We start from the raw sequence: 22,832 nt of genomic DNA, 5'->3' as shown, positions 1-22,832 counted from the left end.
AAAGGTGTGAATGATTTCTTGATGATGCAAGCGGACAGGGGTACTCCCCTGTGTAACTTCGACGTTTGCCAGTGGCAGCTCATGCATGACACTTGCCGTTTGCTCAGGCCCTTGGAGGAGACCACTTTATTTGACAGTTGCCAGGACTATGGGATGAATGATTCCATTCCACTCCTTGACATCCTGAAGCAGATGCTCATTAGTCTGGCTGGCGAGGGGATAGGAGACGTGGTGCTTACATTTTACGGTCATCTGAGCCCTGTGGGGGCTGAACTGGTGGAGGAGGAGGACAACAAGAAGGACATTAATGCACAGGAATTGTATACAGAAATAGGTGGTTTATCTCCAAGTGACAGGATAGAGGAGCATGAGGAGCTGGAGAGTAATGTGGAAGACCAGGCAGATGACCCCGACAGACCATGGCAGTATGCAGTGGAGATGGAGGCCGGAGTTCCTCCGATTCCCTTGTGCAAATGGCCAGATACATGCTGAGTTACTTGCATAGTGACAACTGCATTATCACCATTCGGAAGAGGGATGACTACTGGCTCTCCACCATGTTAGACCCTCACTACCAGGCCAAAATGGGGGCCTTTTTACACCTGCTGAGGAATGATAAACGTAACACACCATTGCCATGATTGCTGGGGGGGGGGGGGGGGGCAGGAGGAGCACCAGCTCCATCAGCAGCAACTTAATGGGGTTGGCCACTTTCTCCACTCAAATGCACCATATCTGCCATCTGTACTTGAAATTTGGAGAGTTTAGTGCAGGTGTAGTGAGTAATTTGCCTGGTCACATGACCCTCCATCAGCAGCCATTCTATGGACAGGACTGCTGTGTAGACAGCACAAAGGACTTGGCCAAAATAAGAGAATACCTTATTAAATATAGAAAATGTTGCAGAATATCAGCAAAGACTATATTAGTAATTGCCATATACTCATTTTGCAAACGCATTGATCAACAGTAGCCAGAAAGTGGCCTACCCCTTTAAGTCTTGAGCCTCTAATAAGCACTTTTCTTCACCAGCCCACCCAGCAGCAGCAGGACATGGAGCCAGCAGCTGGTGGCATACTTGGACTGCACCCTGTAACCCCAGATCCCCTGGACTACTGGGCAGCCAAACTTTAATCGTGGCCGCAAATAATATTATATTTCATTATACTGAATCAGTGGAGCTGAGCTGCCAGCTTGTCTGAGACGAGTGTGACATGTAACCACAGGGTCTGCTTTGAATCAGGGCCACCTTTGTAGCCTGTTTCCTCTACTAATTCCCTTTACCTGAGCAAATGGGCAGACATTAAATCCTAACTTCACATATTCCATATACATATACATATAAATATATATATATATATATATATATATATATATTTTCAATATCTTTATCAGAAATATATTTCCATGCACTTAGTTTTATGTTAAATATCTATCAATTGAGGCACGAAGTCATCTGAATCAGAAGGTAGGCAATCTTTATTTCCTGCCGACAGTGAGACAACCAAATAACACACGATACAATGGTGACAAGCTCTGCTAAGCAGCTGTCTGATTATACTAGGAGTCCAGGCTTTATATACGGTTCCTTATGTAAGCAATAAAGAAATAAGCTATATAATAATAATCGCTATAACTAGGCAGGTTAGTCGATACTTTGCACAGAACATATATCAGGAGGTTTCTATAGAATATGACAGGATGATGAGGCAGGACGTTCTATAAACTGCTGACCCAGATGTTCTCTGCAGTTGTGCTTTATTACCCAAGTCAACAGTCTTTACAAAAATCACTTTGTTAACCCTTAAAATGATATGAATTTCAAAAACTTTTCCAACATGGTGTAGTGGATGAATCCGGTTATGTCGGAGCTGCTTCAACTGAAGAGATTGGTCCCCATTTCCATCTAAGGCCCCATGCACACGGCCGTTGTTCACAGCCGTGTGCGGGCCGTGGAACCGCGGCCTGGATCCCTCCTGAGAGCAGGAGCGCACGGCGTCACTGGTTGCTATGACGCTGTGCGCTCCCTGCTGCTGCCGCAATACAGTGATACACTGGTATAGATCGTACCAGTGTATTACTGTACTGTGCCGGCAGCAGGGAGCGCACGGCGTCATAGCAACCAGTGACGCCGTGCGCTCCTGCTCTCAGGAGGGATCCAGGCCGCGGTTCCACGGCCCGCACACGGCTGTGAACAACGGCCGTGTGCATGGGGCCTAAGGCACAGGATGGATCTGTGGAGTTCTGGTGCCAGAGATACTGTAGACCAGCTGATTGGTCGGGGTGCCAGGTGTCAGACCCCCCACCTATCTGATACTTATGGCCTATCCTGACAACAGGCCAAATATGCAAATTGACACCAAAATAAATGGTTAAAATTGGTTCCCTGTTTAGGTCATATTAATAGTTTTTTCTGTTTCATGTGAAAAGGCAGACTATGCTGACGGTTTCGGCAGGTGTGGACTGTTTTTCAATTTTATTCTCACTTGTATTTTATGATATATTTTGATACTAAATATATTTGGTCAGCTTGTCCTAGCTGCCAAAATATATTTACACATATATTTACTTTTATATACTACTTTTTATTTTTATTTTGCAATTTTCATTATAAATGGGGCATCCAAATGTGACAAGTGAAGCTTGTGCGGTATAACGGCCCTGCCTGGCAAGGTAGAAACCACTATGTGCACAAAACAAGCAATCACCGACAGAATATATTAAGGGGCAGCATCCAAAACCATCCCTAAGAACAGTAAAGGATCACTACCCCCCCCCCCCCCATCCGAGCTATTGTCATTACTTCTAGAAATACAGATGTAGCAGGGTTAACACATAAACTATTAACTTAAATTTATTAACTCAAATTGGTCACAAATGCAACATATCCAATGAATATATTTTATGTCGTGTAATCTTCAATTATAAAACTAAGCAATCCAGAGCTGGTGGGACATACAATAAAAAATAATCAAGGATTCCCCCACTGGCTAATTCATGTGAGATGAGTGAACCACATGACTTCTACAAATACAGGGGTGGCGGGGACCCCACTTGTTGGATTTATCTACAGGTACATTTTGGTCAGGGTGTGCAGATTAAGAAGATATTTCTCTAGGAAGATGGGTAATGGCTTCTATGTAATTAGGCAATCCTAGCCGGGGTCACTTTTTGGGAGAACTTGCACATTACTGATGAAATGTGCCCAGTAAGACCAGAGATGACAGTTTTTTAATGTTACATATACTTATAGGGGTAGAACAGACCGGGACTGGAATAGGCAGATTGTTATCCTTTTATATCAGGCCCTGGTTTTGTGCTTCACCAGGTATGGTTGAAAGATACACTACTCCCTTAGATTTATGGTGTGTCACGCAGACAGGCTTAGGCTCCATTCACATGGCAGTATGTGTTTTGCGTATCCGCAAAACACGGACACCGGCAATGTATGTTCTGCATTTTGTGGATCGCACATCGCTGGCACTCTCATAGAAAATGCCTTTTGCGGACAAGACTAGGACATTTTTTTTTTTTTGCCGTAGCGGAAATGCGGATGCGGACGGCACATTCCGGCCCCATTGAAAATTAATGGGTTCGCACCCATTCCGCAAAATTGTGGAACGGATGAGGACCCATTTTGCAGGCGTGTTAATGGACCCTTACTCTTATCAGTGGTAGCCCCTCTCTCTATTACTACCCCTGTGCTGTCCCATGCTCAGAGGTACACAAGAAAGGCAGCGGGAGATTAGGGGAGGCTAACAAGTGGCTCAAGAACTGGTGTAGGAAGGAGAGGGTTTGGGTTCCTAGAGAACTGGGCCGACTTCTCTGTCTACAGGCTCTATTGTAGGGAGGGGCTGCACCTCAATGGGGAAGGGGCAGCTGTTTTGGGGGAGAAGATGGCTAGAAGGTTGGAGGAGTGTTTAAACTAGGAACTGGGGGGGGGGGGGGTAATTACATTATAGGAGGGGAAGATAGTGCAGATAGAGACCGGGGGCGAGGTAATGGGACTGGGGGAGGAATGTAAGGAGGGACTAGAACACTTCAGAAGGAAAGGTGAAGGGTAAATAATATACATAAACCTCTTAATTGTTAATAGTTTGTATACTAATGCCAGAAGCCTGACTAATAAAACTAGGGAACTGGAATTAGTGATGTGTGAGGAGAACTATGACATAGTGGGAATAACTGAGACATGGCTGGATGATAGCTATGACTGGGCAGTTAAAGGGGTATTCCCATCTAAATGATCATCTTTTAAAATTTAACACTGGTGCCATAAATCATTTTTTTTAAATAGCTTCTATTTTTTATAATGCACCTATTTAGAGAAATACACTTCCCTCTTCCCCCATTGTTGACATTTGGCAACCCATAGATACGGCCACTGCTCCACGGCCGCATCTATGGGCCGCGCTTGCGCAGACCGCTTTTTCTTTTTACCCAGGCGGTCGGTGATTCAGACGAGTGTGCGCACGTTGCCGCGCGTATCGTCTTTCCTCACTGCCACGTCTGATACGGAGCCGCGCATGGTCTCTATGCAGCACTGCCTCTGGATCGAGCTGCATTGGAGGAGACTGGAGGGACACAGCTGCCCCTGGTGCCAGCTCAGAAGCAATGAGCGATTCTATCAATACAGATGGAAGCGCTCATTGCTGATGCCCACATACTGTGCGGCGGGGAAGGGGACCTCCCAGCAGCCATGTATAGTGCCAGGCAGGAACGTAACACCCCCCCCCCCCAATAATGGGGGCACAGATAGCAGGATACACCGTGGGCACCGCTGACTGGCAGCTGGTCTACCTTCTGGGACATGTAGTGCCGCTACCTAGTGTCTTATCACATTACACAGGTGATATATGCGGCCACCTGTGTAAGCTGTCAGTCACACCAGAAGGGGTACCGCAATACATAGGCCAAAGTTGTCAAACCGCTGCGTCTTTACCCACCTGCAGCACACAACTTCCCAGAGTAGGACAGTCCTGAGGAGAGAAAGGACCTGGGATGAGGTCGAGACCATGTGATCAGTCACATGTGTGGAAGGAGTCATCTGGGCTCCACTTCGTGAAGTGTTGGTTTAAGTTTTATGTTCAGAGCAGTGTCTGTGTATGAAACAAATCTGCATCAGTGCCGGTGGGTGGGGGGATAGTAATATTTTAGGGGAGGCAAAAGCACAGATCATTTGGCTACTAGCTAACATGCTTTTGGGCTGATGTATAGCAGTGAATTATTATTTTGCTGCTCAGAATGGGGTGTGTGTGTGTGTAAAACTGTATTAGAATGCAGGACAGCCATATGTTACTGTCTTACCTCACTTCCCATGGCTCTCTGAGTGATGATTCCCCAGCAGTAAGGGATGGAATTCACAGACACTGCAGGCTGCCAGACTGATGACTCATACTATCCACATGAACGAGCACGCAAGGACTGAGTTCTCAGTGTGATGTCATAAAGAGGCATGGCCGGCCTTCACTAAAAATGCCAAAGCCCGCACAGCCTTAGAAGCAAAAAAACAGGAAGTGAACAGCAGAGCTGGCTGCAGGTGAGGATGAAATAGCAAGATGGAAAAACCCTTTTAATGTACAGGGTTACATTCTGTTTAGAAAGGATCGCCAAAACCGGAGAGGGGGAGGGGTCTGCCTTTATGTAAAGTCCGGTCTAAAGCCCACAATCCGAGAACATATATGTGAGGGACATGAACATGTGGAGTCACTGTGAGTAGAAATACATGGAGAAAAAAAACTATAATAAAATACTAATAGGAGTTATTATAAACCACCTAATATACCACAGACCACAGAAAATGTACTACTAAACGAAATAGACGAGGCGGCAAATCTTAATGAGGTCGATATTATAGGGGACTTCCACTACCCAGATATAGACTGGGAAACGGAAACCTGTACATCTCAAAGGAAACCGGTTCTTGGCAATAACCAAAGACAATTACCTTTCCCAACTGGTTCAGGATCCGACTAGAGGGACTGCCACACTGGACTTAGTATTAAAGAGGACCTTTCATCGGTCCAAACATTGTGAACTAAGTATAATGATATATACAGCGGCGCCCAAGGATCTCACTGCACTTACTATTATCCCTGGGTACTGCTCCGTTCGCCCGCTGTGTCCCTCCGGTATCTTCGGGGACTTGGTTATAGTGGGAGGAAACTGCCCTTGTTCTCCTGGGCGTCTCCTTCTCCTAGGCTGTAGCGCTGGCCAATCGCAGCGCAGAGCTCAAAGCCTGGGAGGAAAAAAAAAGTCCCAGGCTGTGAGCTCTGCGCTGTGATTGCCCAGCACTACAGCCTAGGAGAAGGAGATGCCCAGGAGAACAAGAGCAGTCTCCTCCTACTATAAAAAGTTCCCTAAGTCTCCGCCTACTATAACCAAGTGAGCGAAGATACCGGAAGGGCATAGCAGGAGAACGGCGCCCAGGGATAATAGTAAGCGCCGCTGTACAGATCATGACACTTAGTTCACTAATGTTTGGACCGATCAAAGGTCCTCTTTAATTAATAGACCTGACAGAACAACAGATTGGGGGGACACCTGAGAAAATAGTGACCATAAAAGTAATAACCTTCCAATTGTCATTCAAAAGAGTGTTTCTTCAGGGAGGAGCAAAAAAGCTAAATTATGCCAACGAAGAGAGGCCACAGGCCTAACTAACTAGGGCAAAGTTCTCAAAAATAAAAATACAGCCACAAAATTGGATATTTTTAAAGGCATCCTAAAATCTAATTGTGAAAGGTATATACCTTATGGGAATAAAAGGGTAAGGAACAAGAAAAAAAAACCAAATGTGGTTAAATAGAAATGTAAAGAAAGCAATAAATGACAAAAAGAAACCATTTAAATGACTAAAACAGGAGGGTAGCGCGAAAGCATTAAAAACTACAAGGAAAAAAATTGAATATGTAAAATACAAATAAAAGCAGCCAAACTAGAGACAGATAGATTCATTGCCAAAGAGAGTAAAACTAACCCTAAATTGTTCTTTAATTATATAAATGGTAAAAAGTATAAATCTGAAGGTGTCGGCCTTTTATAGAGTAATGAGGGGGGAGTTGTAGAGAGCGATGAGGAAAAAGCAAAGCTATTAAATATTTTATTCTTCACTGTATTCACTGAAAAAAAACAAAAAAACTGTCAGATAATCTAAAAGTAAATTCACCATTAGAAGTGCCCTGTCTGACCACGAAAAAGTACAGCGGTGTCTTAAAAAGATTAAAATAGACAAATTGGTGGTACCAGATGGCATACACCATCGTATCCTAAGAATTAGGTAATGTCATAGCCAGACCCTTATTTCTGATATTTAAGGACTCTATACTGACAGGGGGTGTTTCACAGGATTGGCACAAAGCAAATGTGGTGCCAATATTCAAAAAGGGTCCAAAAACAATAGTCCGGTAAGTTTAACATCTGTCGTGGGTAAACATTTTGAAGGTTTTCTAAGAGATGCTATCTTGGAGTGCCTCAATGAAAATAAGCAAATAACGCCATATCAGCATGGCTTTATGAGGGATCGGTCATGTCAAACTAATTGAACCCCTTATTTCACCTTAAGGACTTGGGCATTTTTTTCAAATCTGACCAGTGTCACTTTAAGTGCTGATAACTTTAAAACACTTTTACTTACCCAGGCCGTTCTGAGATTGTTTTTTTCGTCACATATTGTACTTCATGACACTGCTAAAATTGGGTCAAAAAAGTTAATTTTTTTTGCATAAAAAATACCAAATTTACCCAAAATTTGAAAAAATCTGCAAATTTCCAAGTTTCAATTTCTCTACTTCTATAATACATATAAACCTAAAAATGTTGCTATAAAAACAACCAGAGAATTCCCAATGTATTCAAAAAAATATATTTTATTACATCATTAATAGCTCATGATTATACAAATATGAAAGAGGACACAAAAAAAGTTTTGAAAAAAATCAGCAACGGACCCGGATACCGTAATCCCCCAGCCAGTGTCTCTGTAGCCCGTTAACACGTCAGTCGTATATATACTATGTAGTGGAGTGTTTCACAGAGAAGTGGTATATGGTACTAACCACTAGAATAATATCTGATCATCACTCCACTACATAGCCACTAGACGAGTATCGCTATGTTGGATCCACATTAATACACAAATAGCAGCAACAATAAGTGGATGTCTATCTAAAGTGCTTCAGTAAACAGGTCCCCATACATCAAGCCATCCGATATAGGCTAAAACTGAAGCTCGTCTGTGGATATCTGATGGAAGATTTTGACATACCGTGTGACATGATGGAGGGCAGGAATAGCAGGCATAAGGACAGGCTGAAAACACCCCGACGCGCGTTTTGCCTCAGCTTTTCGCCTCGCCTCAGCTTCATCAACGTATCCGGGTCTGTTGCAGATTTTTTCCCCAAAAAATTTGTGTCATCTTTCATATTTGTATAATCATGATCTATTAATGATGTAATGAAATATATATTTTTGAATACAATGGGCATTCTCTGGTTGCTTGCATAGCAACATTTTTAGGTTTATACGGTTGGTTTTCCGTCTGCCCTACCTTATAGTATTATAGTGAGGCTTTTCTCTATTGGTTCTATTCTATAATACATAGTAATACCTCCAAAATAGTTATTACTTTACATTCCCCATATGTCTACTTCATGTTTGGATCATTTTGGGAATATTTTATTTTTTGGGGATGTTACAAGGGCTTAGAAGTTTAGAAGCAAATCTTGAAATTTTTCAAAAACCCAATTTTTAGGGACCAGTTCAGGTCTGAAGTCACTTTGCGAGGCTTACATAATAGAAACTACCCAAAAATGACCCCATTCTAGAAACTACACCACTCAAGGTATTCAAAACTGATTTTACAAACTATGTTAACCCTTTAGGTGTTCCACAAGAATTAATGGAAAATAGAGATACAATTTAAAAATGTCACTTTTTTGCCAGATTTTCCATTTTAATCATTTGTTTCGTTACAAAGCAAGGGTTAACAGCCAAACCAAACTCAATATTTATGGCCCTGATTCTGTAGTTTACAGAAACACCCCATATGTGGTCATAAACCGCTGTACGGGCACACGGCAGGGCGCAGAAGGAAAGGTATGCCACGCGGTTTTTGGAAGGCAGGTTTTGCTGGACTGTTTTTTTTGACACCATGTCCCATTTGAAGCCCCCCTGATGCACCCCTAGAGTAGAAACTCCCCAAAAATTGCCCCATTTTAGAAACTACGGGATAGGGTGGCAGTATTGTTGGTACTAGTTTAGGGTACATATGATTTTTGGTTGCTCTATATTACACTTTTTGTGAGGCAATATAACAAGAAATAGCTGTTTTGGCACAGTTTTTATTTTTTGTTATTTACAACATTCATCTGACAGGTTAGATCATGTGGTAATTTTATAGAGCAGGTTGTCACGGATGCAGCGATACCTAATATGTATACTTTTTATTTATGTAAGTTTTACACAATGATTTCCTTTTTGAAGCAAAAGTAATTTTTTCAGTTTTTGGGCGATTACCTTGGGTAGGGTATGATTTTTGCGGGATGAGATGATGGTTCTATTGGCACTATTTTGGGGTGTGTGTGACTTTTTGATCGCTTGCTATTACACTTTTTGTGATGTAAGGTGACAAAAAATGGTTTATTTAGCACAGTTTTTATTTTTTACGGTGTTCATCTGAGGGGTTAGGTCATGTGATATTTTTATAGAGCCGGTCGATACGAATGCGGCGATACCAAATATGTATACTTTTTTTTATTTAAGTTTTACACAATAACAGCTTTTTTAAAACAAAAAAAAATTATGTTTTTGTATCTCCATATTCTGAGCCATATTTTTTTTTATTTTTTGGGTGATTGTCTCAGGTAGGGGCTAATTTTTTGCGGGATGAGGTGACTGTTAGATTGGTAGTATTTTGGTGGGCAAACGCCTTTTTGATCGCTTGCTGTTGTACCTTTTGTAATGTAAGGTGACAAAAAAATGGTTTAGTTAGCACAGTTTTTATTTTTTACGGTGTTCATCTGAGGGGTTAGGTCATGTGATATGTTTATAGAGCTGATCGATATGGACGTGGCGATACCCAATATATATACTTTTTTTCCCCCCCTATCTTTTACAATTTTTGGCGTTTGTTTATTTTTACTTGAAACTTTTAATTTTTTAGGGGGAAAACTTAATTTTTTAAACTTTTTCTTTACTTTTTTCACTTTTTTTTGTCCCACTTTGGGACTTTAACTTTTGGGGGTCTAATCCTTTACAATGCATTCCAATACTTCTGTATTGGAATGCATTGGCTGTATGAGTAATACTGTGTGTATAACTCATACAGCTTCCGGCCTGTGACATCCAGGGGGCTAAATCTCACAGGCTCATCACCGGAAGGCAGCGCGATGCCTTCCTTAGACATCGTGTTGCCTTCCATGCCATTGGGTCCCCCCCACAGCCCCATGGGGACCTGATGGCACCTCCGCCAGCCGCCGCACAATAAAAAGACGCAAACGGCAGGTCTGAATTGACTTGCGGTTTGCGGCGATCACGGGACCCCCCCGGGCATTTAGCCTAGGTGCCTGCTCAATGATTTGAGCAGGCACCAGGTTCCGATCACCGCCCGCCGGGACGTCATGGGTCCTTAAGGACTTGGGATCCATGCCGTACCGGTAAGTCATCGGTCCCTAAGGGGTTAATCAGTTTCTATGAGGAGGTAAGTTATAGATTTGACAGCGCCGAATCAATGGATGTCGTATATCTGGACTTCTCCAAAGCATTTGACACTGTACCACATAAAATGTTAGTACATAGGTTGTAAAATTATTTTTATTAATATTTTTCACGAAAAAATTTGCTATAACACAAATGCCAACATACAGGGCAATATGGAAAGTAATTACATAACATAGTTACAAAGCCTTATTACAATGTAGTGCAAAAATACAGTTTCAGGAATCAGTGAAATACAGAATAGCAAAACAGAATTGCATGACAAGAAATTAGAACCAATAACAAATGGGAGGAAAATCAGTTCTGGGGGAAGGGGAGGAGGAAAGGGAAATCAGAGGGGAAAAAGGCATGGAGGTGGGGTGTGATTTCAGGTGAAACTCCTCATGTATTATCGCTGGGGTGAGAGGACATTACATAGATGTAACGTGGTTTGTAAAAGTAACTCACAAAATAGTGTAAATGCACGTAGAAAGTTCTAGGTCGCTACACAAAAATCATTTATTGGCATTGGAGGAGAATCCGTAGACTTCCATCTCACAGCTATCAATAGTCTAGCTGAGGCTAACAAGATATTGCAAAGAATACGGCTGGGTTTAGAGCATTTGAGGCCACTATATACCCCAAAGAGGCATAACTTGGGAGATGCAGGGACAGGAACCTCGCAGAGTTCTGAGATGGTTTTGCAAACGAGCTGCCAGTAGGGTTTTATTTTAGAGCAAGTCTACCAAATGTGGCCGTGAGTGCCTAAGTCACACCGGCATCTCTAACATTTGGGAGCGCATTCCGGGAAGAGGGTTCAGAGTAGGGCAACTGAAGTAATAATGGGTGGACTACAGTACCCTGAAAGATTATCAAAATTAGGGTTATTCACTTTAGAAAAAAGACGACTGAGGGGAGATCTAATAACTATGTAAAAATATATCAGGGGTCAGTACAGAGATCTATCCCATCATCTATTTATCCCCAGGACTGTGCCTGTGACTAGGGGACATTCACTGCATCTGGAGGAAAGAAGGTTTGTACACAAACATAGAAGAGGATTCTTTACGGTAAGAGCAGTGAGACTATGGAACTCTCTGCCTGAGGAGGTGGTGATGGTGAGTTCACTAAAAGAGTTCAAGAGGGGCCTGGATGCATTTCTGGAGTGTAATAATATATTACAGGCTATAGCTACTAGAGAGGGGTCGTTGATCCAAGGAGTTATTCTGATTGTAGTCGGGAACAAAATTGGTTTCTACAGTTTTTCCTTTGGATTAACTTGCAGGATAACAGGCCGAACTGGATGGACAGATGTATTTTTTCAGCCTATGTTACATGTTTCATCCTATCGGTCATTCCAATTGAGTGCAAATAACTGGCCATTTACAAGTGATAATTACGTCCCTTTTTTACATGTCTGGATGTCTGGACAGCAGCTCTTGTGGGAATCCAGCTCTATTTTTTGAACTTTCACATATAGGCCTCTATTTCTGCAGTTTTACAGAAATGGAGGGTTCCCATACCGAGGAAGGGAGGAATACTGTTTTGTTTTTTCTCTCACCAAACATTTGTGTTTAGAGGAGATTATATATATATATATATATATATATATATATATATATATATACACACACACACACACACACACACACACACACATATACATATACATACTCACACACACACACACCTTAGTTTCACTTTTATGTTTCAAATGCTTTATTGAAAATTTACAGCATTAGAAAATTATCACGTGGCATCACTGATATAAGTAGTAGGTACATACAAATTAACAAAAACAAAGTAAACAAGGTAGATTACTTGAACAATAATCAAATGGAGATCCTACATTGGTCAATTGCAAGGAAATGGTGCAAATAGTTACAGCCAAACTTAATCAGGTGACCCACGCTTAGTTTCACTTTTAACTGGATCTGTCCTTTGATTACTAATTTTCATTCAATACAGGAGACTGTTTGTTTGGGGAGCTCTTACAGCGGTCCCAATCATCGCTCCAAGCCCTCAGCTACCTCTGGTAACTAAAAGCAAGGCTCTGTTTTATCTCCCTGTAAAAAGGAACAACTGAAGGAATGAAGCCAGTTAGTGACCACCATAAAAAAAAAAAAAAAAAAAGGGAGGTCACTAATGGGCTAAGCATGAAGATGGCTTCTCTTATCTGTGGGTTTTTTGATGTTTAACAAGATCTGATTTACGGTTAAAACATTTCCCACATTCTGAACATGAAAATGGGTTCTCCCCTGTGTGAATTCTCTGATGTATAACAAGACGTGACTTATGGTTAAAACATTTCCCACATTCTGAACATGAAAATGGGTTCTCCCCTGTGTGAATTCTCTGATGTATAACAAGATCTGATTTTTTGTGAAAACATTTACCACAATCTGAACATGAAAATGGCTTCTCTCCTGTGTGATTTCTCTGATGTATAACAAGATGTGATTTATGGTTGAAACATTTACCACATTCTGAACATGAAAATGGCTTCTCCCCTTTGTGAATTCTCTCATGTACAACAAGATCTGATTTATTGGTGAAACATTTTCCACATTCTGAACAAGAAAATGGCTTCTCTCCTGTGTGAATTCTCTGATGTATAACAAGATGAGAATTACGGTTAAAACATTTCCCACATTCTGAACATGAAAATGGCTTCTCCCCTGTGTGAATTCTCTGATGTGTAACAAGACCTGACTTATGGTAAAAACATTTCCCACATTCTGAACATGAAAATGGGTTCTCCCCTGTATGGATTCTCTGGTGTATAACAAGATCTGATTTTTTGTGAAAACATTCACCACAATCTGAACATGAAAATGGCTTCTCTCCTGTGTGATTTCTCTGATGTATAACAAGATGTGATTTATGGTTGAAACATTTACCACATTCTGAACATGAAAATCGCTTCTCCCCTTTGTGAATTCTCTCATGTACAACAAGATCTGATTTATTGGTAAAACATTTTCCACATTCTAAACAAGAAAATGGCTTCTCTCCTGTGTGAATTCTTTGATGTATAACAAGATGTGATTTACGTTTAAAACATTTCCCACATTCTGAACATGAAAATGGCTGCCCTCTTACGTGAGCTGTTTGATTGAAGATCGAAGATCGGACCTGTTTAAAAGAATCAAATGATGCATTATTGCTGTGATTGGATGAGAGTATATCTTGCATATTGGCATGCTCTTCAAATGTATCTCGTGTGATACCACAATCATCTACTTCAAAATCTGAACATACCAGATGTTTCTCTAAGTTCCTGGTACAGTCATCTGCCAAGAATAAAACACATTTTATTATTGATAAATAACAGTAAAATTGTATTTAAGTTTTATAACTTTTCTATACAAATAAATCCACAGAAAGTACAAGACATGGCACACAATTAGAATATCAATTGACTAAAACAGTGGTGGTCAAAACAGACCACAATCTAATAGCAGACCGAGGGGCATAACTAGAAAACGCTGGCTCCCACCTTTAGCAACTCCCCTGCAACCACCACCCAATCAGTCATTTAAAAAGATATATAAAAAAAACATTTCCTAGCACTGGACAAGAGGCAACAAAACCCCTCTTCATGCCCCACACACTAGTTATCTCCTCTCAGTGTCCCTTTCACAGTGTAATTCCCCCTTACTACCCTCTTCACAGTACTGATGTCATGCCCTGCCTAACCCCTCAGGTTATGTGCGGAGGTCTGCCTGGTTAGCAGCACGTGTGTAGCCTTTTTGCTTGTCCTTTTGTTAAACCGCATGTTGATGAAAAAGAATCACAAAGAGGTTTACTTAAAGAAAAAGAAAAAACATCCCTGACTCTTGATAGTGTGAATCGGGTGGTGGAGCAAGCAGGTATGCAAGCTCCCTGTAAAACTTGTTTTCTCCTTCCAGCTATGGTGGCGCTAGACTCAAGAAAATGTATTGTTGAAGTATTCATTGACTGTGGTGCTGGGGTAAACCTTATTGATTTTCTTTTTCTTCAAAATCTGGGTCTAAGTACTTGCACTTTAGAAAGAGAGATTCCGGTTTTCGCAATTGATTCTTCCCTTCTTTCTCAAAGGAGTCTCACTCATATCGCTAATGGTAAGGGTGGGTGATTCACATGTTGAGATCATGTCTTGTTTTGTCATGAAGGACTTGCCCGCTCCTATAGTCTTAGGTTTACCGTGGTTGACAAAACATAACCCAATTATAGATTGGCAAGCAAGACAGATCACTGGTTGGAGTGAATTTTGTTCGGACAGTTGTCTTGGCACATCTATCTATCTATGGTGTGTCTACTATGGCTTTACCTCAGTATCTCTCAGATGTCTTTTCGGAAGGGTGGGGCTCAGGAATTGCCCCTTCATATGATTGTCCAGTTAATTTCATCCCAGGGGCTAAGTTGCCAAAGTCTGGGCTTTACAATCTTTCTCAACCTGAAAGCGAGGTCATGCGGAAGTATATTGCCGAGAGTTTGGCAAAAGGTCATATTAGGCCATCTAAGTCTCCGGTTGCAGTTGGTTTATTCTTTGTAAAGAAAAAAGATGGATCGCTGAGACCTTGTTTGGATTTCCGGGAATTGAACCGTATTACGGTTCGTGATCCGTATCCCCTTCCTTTGATCTCCGATCTTTTTGATCAAATTGTTGGAGCCAAGGTGTTCTCCAAGTTGGATTTAAGAGGGGCCTACAATCTGATCAGAATCAAGGAAGGGGATGAGTGGAAGGCCTTCAACACGCACCAGGGTCATTTCGAGAATCTGGTTATGCCTTTTGGGTTAACTAACGCGCCAGTGGTATTTCAGCGATTCATTAATGACATTTTCCATCATTTTGTGGGGAGGTTCATGGTAGTTTACTTGGATGACATTCTAATTTACTCTGACCCATCAGGATCACATGAAAAAGGTTTTGTCGAACCTTCGGGAGAATAAATTATATGCCAAATTGGAGAAATGTTTTCTGTGCAGGAGCTGGCGTTTTTGTGATATATGCTTTCTGACTCCGGTTTTCGTATGGACCCCGAAAAGGTCCGGGCGGTTCTGGAATGGGACCGACCGGAGAATCAGAAAGCGTTGATGTGGTTTACTAATAATTATAGAAAATTTATCTTGAACTACTCTACCATTGTGAAACCTCTGACCTATATGACTAAGAAGGGCGTCGACGTCTCTGTCTGGTCGGATGAGGCATTACAAGCCTTTTCGGCTATTAAGGAATGTTTTGCACCTGTTCCCATTCTGGTGCAGCCCGATGTGTCTCAGCCATTCGTGGTGGAGGTTGATGCATCAGAAGTGGTGTTTGGAGCAGTGCTGTCGCAGGGTTCATGTCCTGGCAAATGGGTTTTGTGTGCTTTTTTTTTCCAAGAAGCTCTTGGTCGGCGAGAGGAATTATGATGTAGGAGATAGGGAATTGCTGGCCATCAAATTGGCATTCGAGGAATGGCGTCACTGGTTGGAGGGGGCGTCTCATCCTGTTACGGTATATACTGATCATAAGAATTTGGCTTACCTGCAATCTGCCAAGTGTCTGAATCCTAGACAGGCTAGATGGTCACTGTTCTTTACCAGGTTCAATTTTGTGGTTACTTTTCGCCCGGGGGTTAAAAACATCAAGGCAGATGCGTTGTCTCGCAGTTTTCCTGGGGAATGTGATTCAGAGGATCCTACTCTGATTTTGGCTGATGGGGTGGTGGTCTCCGCTCTGTACCCCGAATTGGAGATGGAGGTGTTGGAAGCCCAGGAGGGGGCTCCTGGTTCTTGTCCCCCAGGGAGGTTGTTTGTTCCTGATGGACTGCGATACAAGGTATTCAAGGAACATCACGATACTGTCCTTGCTGGACATCCTGGTGGTAAGTCCACCTTTGATCTTGTGTCCTGGAGGTTCTGGTGGCCCGGGTTACGTAAGAGTGTTGAGGATTACGTAGCAGCTTGTGAAACCTGTGCACGGTCAAAGGTTGCTCACACTCGACCTTCTGGTTCACTTCTCCCTTTGTCTATTCTGTCTTGTCCTTGGACGCACTTGTCTATGGAATTTATTACGGATTTGCCAAGTTCCTCCGGGAAAACAGTAATTTTGGTGGTTGTTGACCATTTTAGTAAAATGGGTCACTTTGTATAGTTAGCTAGTCTGTCCAATGCCAAGACTCTTGCTCAGATTTTTGTTGATAATATCGTTAAATTACATGGCATTCCCTCGCCACACGTGTCTGGCTCAGAGGAAGGAAGGACGGAAGGATTTGCTGTTCCTGATCAGTATCAAGATAAGTTGTTTTTTGTTTTCTTGTGGTTGTCTGTCTAGGATGTTAGAGAGATGCCTGCCCTCTCCAGATCCTGAGGGAGCAGGCTGCCTCTTTCCCCCTTTTACCATCTTAGGAATTTTAGGGAATCTTCAGCCTAGGCATGGGGACACGTTCATTCCCACCTTCAGGGTCTGAACGTGGGCATAGAAGTCTAGGGAGAGCTGGTAGGGATTTGTCAGGAGGTGACCTTTATCCCCAGCTTCTTGCCTAGACACTTGTTTGGTTGTATTCTGGGTATCTTGTATCCTGTCCACCGTGACAACTGATGCTCCCTAAGTGCCTCCACTCAGTAGAATGTCCTCTTGATGTCTCCAAACAGTAGCTATGCTCCCTAAGTGCCCCCACAAAGTAGTTATGCCCCCTTTGTGCGCCCCCTGCAGTAGTGCTTTCCCTTAGTGTCCCCTTTACTGTGAATAAAGTCAAAGTAATACCGTTCTTCCCTGCAGCAGGCAAATATCTGGTGTTCAATGGTGAGACTTTTTTGTATGACCTCTTAAGGGCCCTTTCACACCTGCATTATAGTCTTCCGGCATAGAGTTCCGTCGTCGGGGCTCTATGCCGGAAGAATACTGATCAGGATTTTCCTAATGCATTCTGAATGGACAGTCCGTCCTTCAGGATGCATCAGGATGTCTTCAGTTCCGGAACGGAACGTTTTTTGGCCGCAGCAAATAGCGCAGCATGCTGCGCTTTTTGCTCCGGCCAAAAATCCGGAACACTTGCCGCAAGGCCGGATCCGGAATGAATGCCCATTGAAAGGCATTGATCCGGATCCGGCCTTAAGCTAAACGTCGTTTCGGCGCATTGTCGGATGCGACGTTTAGCTTTTTCTCAATGGTTACCATGGCTGCCGGGACGCTAAAGTCCTGGCAGCCATGGTAAACTGTAGTGGGGAGCGGGGAGCAGCATACTTACCATCCGTGCGGCTCCTGGGGCGCTCCAGAGTGACGTCAGGGCGCCCCAGGCGCATGGATGACGTGATCGCATGGATCACATGATCCATGCGCATGGGGCGCTCTTACGTCATTCTGGAGCGCCCCGGGAGCCGCACGGATGGTAAGTATACCGCTCCCCCGCTCCCCACTACTACTATGGCACCCAGGACTTTAATAGCGTCCTGGGTGCCATAGTAACACTGAAAGCATTTTGAAGACGGATCCGTCTTCAAATGCTTTCAGTACACTTGCGTTTTTCCGTTGTCCGGATCCGGCGTGTAATTCCGGCAAGTGGAGTACACGCCGGATCCGGACAACGCAAGTGTGAAAGAGGCCTAAGGCTACATTCACAGGTGAAAAAAAAGGCCATAAAAAACGGACACACTCAGTTTTTCATGGCCATTTTTCAACCATTTTTTGCATTCCTTTCTTGGTCATCTGGACGTTTTGCATACATTTTTAACAGCCATTATATGAGGATGATTTACATGATTTTTATTTGCTTTTTTATTTAATTACCAATCCCTGCAGTATTAATAATCTACCCCATAGTGGCCCCAGTTAGTAATAATGTTCCCTAGGGTGGCCCCCATCAGTAATAATTAATAATGTTAATAATGTGCAGGGTTTTGTTTTTACGGGAAAAAAAAAAATATTACTCCTTTCATCAACTTGCACGTGTAGAGAAAAGTCGCTCTTCATTTGGTGCTAAAGGACTTACACTCTCAGTGGGATGACGTCACAATGCACTCCTAAGCAATAATGCTGGGACAGCATGGTGATGTCATCACGTTGGTAGCACAGGTCCTTCAGCACCAAGAGAGACTGCCTTTTATGTGCAATCGGATAAGGCTTTTTTTTTTTTTAGTTTAATTTTCCACTGGTGTACCCATTTTAAATGGCCATTAAATGGATGCAGTCCTGTCTAAATGGCCATTAAAAATAGTCCCATTGATTTACATGGGGTCCATCTGGCAGTGAAAATGGCCACAAATAGGAAATGTCCTATTTTTCACAAACACTATTCACTCGTCTTTAAAAAAAATGGCCATGTGAATAGCGCCATTGACTTCAATTCATTCTAAAATCAGCTGTGTGCCATTTTTCACTGCTGTGTGTATGTAGCCTTATCCTGCAGCCTTTCCCGATTACACAAACTACATATAGCGCCGAAGAATAATCCCGTGACCCGAACATCATCACTGCAGCTAGGTCTCTCCAAATCTCAGTCCTGTCACTCTCAAGTAAGCAAACTGCATGGCCCACACCATAACATCTTTCTTTTTTCGCGAATATACATTAAATGGGGTGTCTCATCTGAGACAATGGGATCAATTCACCAGGATATGCCCCTATTGTCTGGTAGGTGTGAGACCCACCGCTGGGACCTGCACCTATCTCCTAAACTGAGCCCCGAAAGTGGTGGAGGGTGCACTGTGCATGCGCAGCACTGGCTTGGCTATTTCCGTCAGGCCCATAGAAGTGAATGGGAATGGTGGCTGATCATGGGCGATGCGGTACCTTTCACTTCTATGGGGAGAGCGCTTGGTGGTTGCCGGATCAGAGTCCTCCAGCCACCACTTTGGCCCTCTCTGTTCTCGATATAGGTGGTGGTCCCATCAGTTGGACCCGCATTTATTAGACGATGGGGGCATATCCTAGTGATCTTTCCCAATTGTCTAAGATGAGACAACTCCATTAACCCCTTAGTGACCAGTCTGTTTTGGGCCTTACTGACCAAGTGTTTTTCTTTCTTATTTTTAATCGTCGTGGTCCAAGGGCTATAACTTTTTTTATTTTTCTGTCTATATAGCTTTATGAGGGCTTGTTTTTTGCGGGACAAGTTGTAGTTTTTAATGGTGGCATTTTTGGGGTACACATAACTTTCTGATCACATTTTATTACTCTGTCTGGGAGGGAGATGGGAAAAACAGCAATACTGCTAGTGCGTTTTTACATTATACATTTTATGGCGTTCATTTTTTTATATAAATAACATAATATCTTTTTTTGCTGGGTCACTATAATTACAGTGATACCAAATACATATCGTTTTTTTTTTTGCGTTTTACAACTTTTTTTGCAACAAAACACCTTTTTTTTTTTTTTTTTTATAAAAAATTGTTTTTGCATTTCCGCTTCCCAAGATCCATCGCTTGTTATTACGTTTTTTCGGTGGCAACTAAGAATAAAGTAGCAATTCAGTCTTTTTTTTTTTTTTTACTGCATTCACCGTAGATAATAATTTACATGATATTTATGTAGTCCGGGTCATTATGGATGCGGCAATACCAAACATATGGGGGAGATTTTTTTTTTGCTATTTTTTTCTACTTTTTTAATTTTTTTATGGGATTTTTTTTATTGAATAAATGAGGATTTATTTTTAGCTTTTTTTTACCACTTAATAGTCCCACACGGGGACTATAACAGACAGCTTTTTGATTGATTTTAAAATGCAATGCATTATCCCATAGCATTTTAATGTCAGTGCTATTCTGAATTGACCAGCTTGAAATTACTCAAGGCTGGTCTGGGGCCTACACGGGACCCCAGCCAGCCTTCACACACATCGGCACTCTGCAATCACATTTACGGGGTGCCGATGGGAGAAAGAGGGAGTCCGCTCCCTCTGTCAGTATTTTACATGCGGCAGACGCCACTGCCCGTGGCATGTAAAGTGTTAAACAGCCCGGATCAGCACTCCTGCCAGTCCGGGCTGTTAGAGCAGGGCCGCTGCTCTCATCCGCGCAGCGCTTAAAACTGGGCCGCTGTAAAAAAAAAAAAAAAGAAGAGGCGGCCCATCCTAAGGCCCCTTAGTGACCACCATAAAAAGACATAAGGGTGGTCACTAAGGGGTTAATAACCCCATTGATAGCATGTCAAGGCGTGTAGGTGAATCTATTTATGCACATGTAAGAAATACAGATTTTTTTGAATTTTTAGGAAAATGATGTAAGCCATATATTGTATTGGTATCCTGTTTTCAGCAACTTCCTGGTAATTAGTGCCTATACTTGTCCTCTCGAAGCCAGTGAGCGAGTACTGTCTATCTGGACAACGGGCCATTAGCATATTAAAAAGGTACTGTAGTTGTCAATTATCTAAAGAATGGCTGACAATTGTCCAGTAGGTACATGGCTAGTGGGGCAGGAAAATCCCAACATTCCAGCTGCTTCTATCAGTCTTCAAGAGTTACCTGAAAATTGCTAGAAAACCATAAGGAACAACCAAAAAGATGTGTCCAAGCCATATTCTAGACAATGCTAGGACTGGCTGCTAAGCAAGGAAGAAAGAACAAGAAGGAAAAGAGAAAAGAAAAGTGCTACAGAAGAGGAAACCTGGAGGGGTCAGAGCAAAGACAGGGACTGGAAAAACATGAGAAGACCGCTGTATAGTAACTACACTGTACTGTAGAGGGATAGGAATTTGTGGTTTAGTTACCAAATGGTCTTGGGAGTAACTTTATTACCATTAGTAATTATTAGTAATTGTTATTGTGTACAAGTCTTTCCGTATATGATCTGTATTTTTGTTCCTTTATACTTTCATATATACTCATCAATAATAATAATAATTGTATCATCAGTCTTAGTGTTAATTGAGCACCACAGAGCTCGGGTGCTCTGGCTGAGCACATCGGGATGCTCGCATGCTCTACCGAGCATCCGAGTATAATTGAAGTCTATGGGAGAACCCGAGCATTAAATGTCTGGATGCATCTTGTACTCCCAGGTCACTGTTGGGAACGACGTTGTCCGAGTAGCACGCCACTTTTACAGACTGACAATAATACGCAAACATTCTTTCCTGTATATAAAGTGCAAGTGCTGCCAAAAAATTACAAGCAAGAGGCACTCCGACACAACCTGTATATCACATAATGGAGGGCCTCATTCACATTGTGGTACAATTGTTCAGGTAGTGGGACTCCTACACTCATAAAGCCCCTGCACTAAGTGAAAGGGCTGCCAAAAATTACAAGGAACCGGCACTCCAATTCACCCTTTGTTATACATAAAGAATGGCATCATACACACCTTTGAAAAATTATGATTGATGGCCTGCTGGTGACCCTCAAAAACATTTTGAGCAAGGGCCTGCTGATCTGACCATCTAAAACATTATGGGTGAGGGCCTGCTGCTGCTTTGGTGACTCTAGATAACCTGGGGCCAATCGCATGTCCTCGTGTTTGGCAATGATCCATTTAGATGTCTGCCCTATCAACTTTCGATGTTCTTTTCTGCACCTACCATGGTGTCCACGGGTAATGGGGAATCAGGGTTCTATTCCGGAGAGGGAGCCTGAGAAACGGCTACGGCTACCACTTCCAAGAAAGGCAGCATGCGTGCAAATTACCTATTAGGTATAATTAGGTGAGGGCCTGCAGGTGAGCTGACCGTGTAAAACATATGCGAGGGCCTGCTGGTGAGCTGACCCTCTAAAAAAATTATATGCGACGAATAAGCATGTTGATATGATGGAAGAGGAGGAGGATAAGAAAAGGAAGATTCAACCATATACCCTTTTTTGTGGTGGAAGGGGTGCATGGGAATACAGTGCATTCAGTACATTATAAACAACACATTAATAAGTGCCTTTATGTTCAGCCGTTTTCCTCTGGTGGAGTCGAGAAGTCAGGGGCATTCCAGGCCTTGTTCAACCTTTTTAGTTGACAGGCGGATAATGCTTATCTGTTATAATGCCACTAGCAGCACTAAATACCCGCTCAGACAAAACACTGGCAGCAGGGCAGGCCAGAACTTCCAAGGCGTAGAGTGCCAGCTTGTGCCAGGTGTCCAGCTTGGACACCCAGTAGTTGAAAGGCACCGAGGGATCATTGAGGACGCTGACACGGTCTGCTATGTACTCCTTCACCATCTTACATAAATTTTCCCT

At 42.6% G+C, this 22,832-nt stretch overlaps 1 protein-coding gene across 1 annotated transcript in view; it reads right to left on the bottom strand.

Moving 5' to 3' along the window:
- Window positions 1-22,832, bottom strand: part of LOC122940391 — a 1,778,572-nt gene that overhangs the window by 1,031,412 nt on the left and 724,328 nt on the right. The window contains exons 7-8 of the mRNA XM_044297042.1: window positions 12,895-13,792; window positions 3,438-3,453 (exon numbers count right to left, since the gene is read on the bottom strand). Coding sequence (XP_044152977.1) covers window positions 3,438-3,453; window positions 12,895-13,792 — 914 coding nt within the window. The remainder of the gene's footprint in view (window positions 1-3,437; window positions 3,454-12,894; window positions 13,793-22,832) is intronic.

The sequence above is a fragment of the Bufo gargarizans genome, chromosome 6 (genome assembly GCF_014858855.1).
Source record: "Bufo gargarizans isolate SCDJY-AF-19 chromosome 6, ASM1485885v1, whole genome shotgun sequence".
Lineage (NCBI taxonomy): Eukaryota > Metazoa > Chordata > Amphibia > Anura > Bufonidae > Bufo > Bufo gargarizans.
The sequence above is the reverse complement of the archived record's forward strand: the minus strand, read 5'-3'. Positions and strand labels throughout refer to the sequence as shown.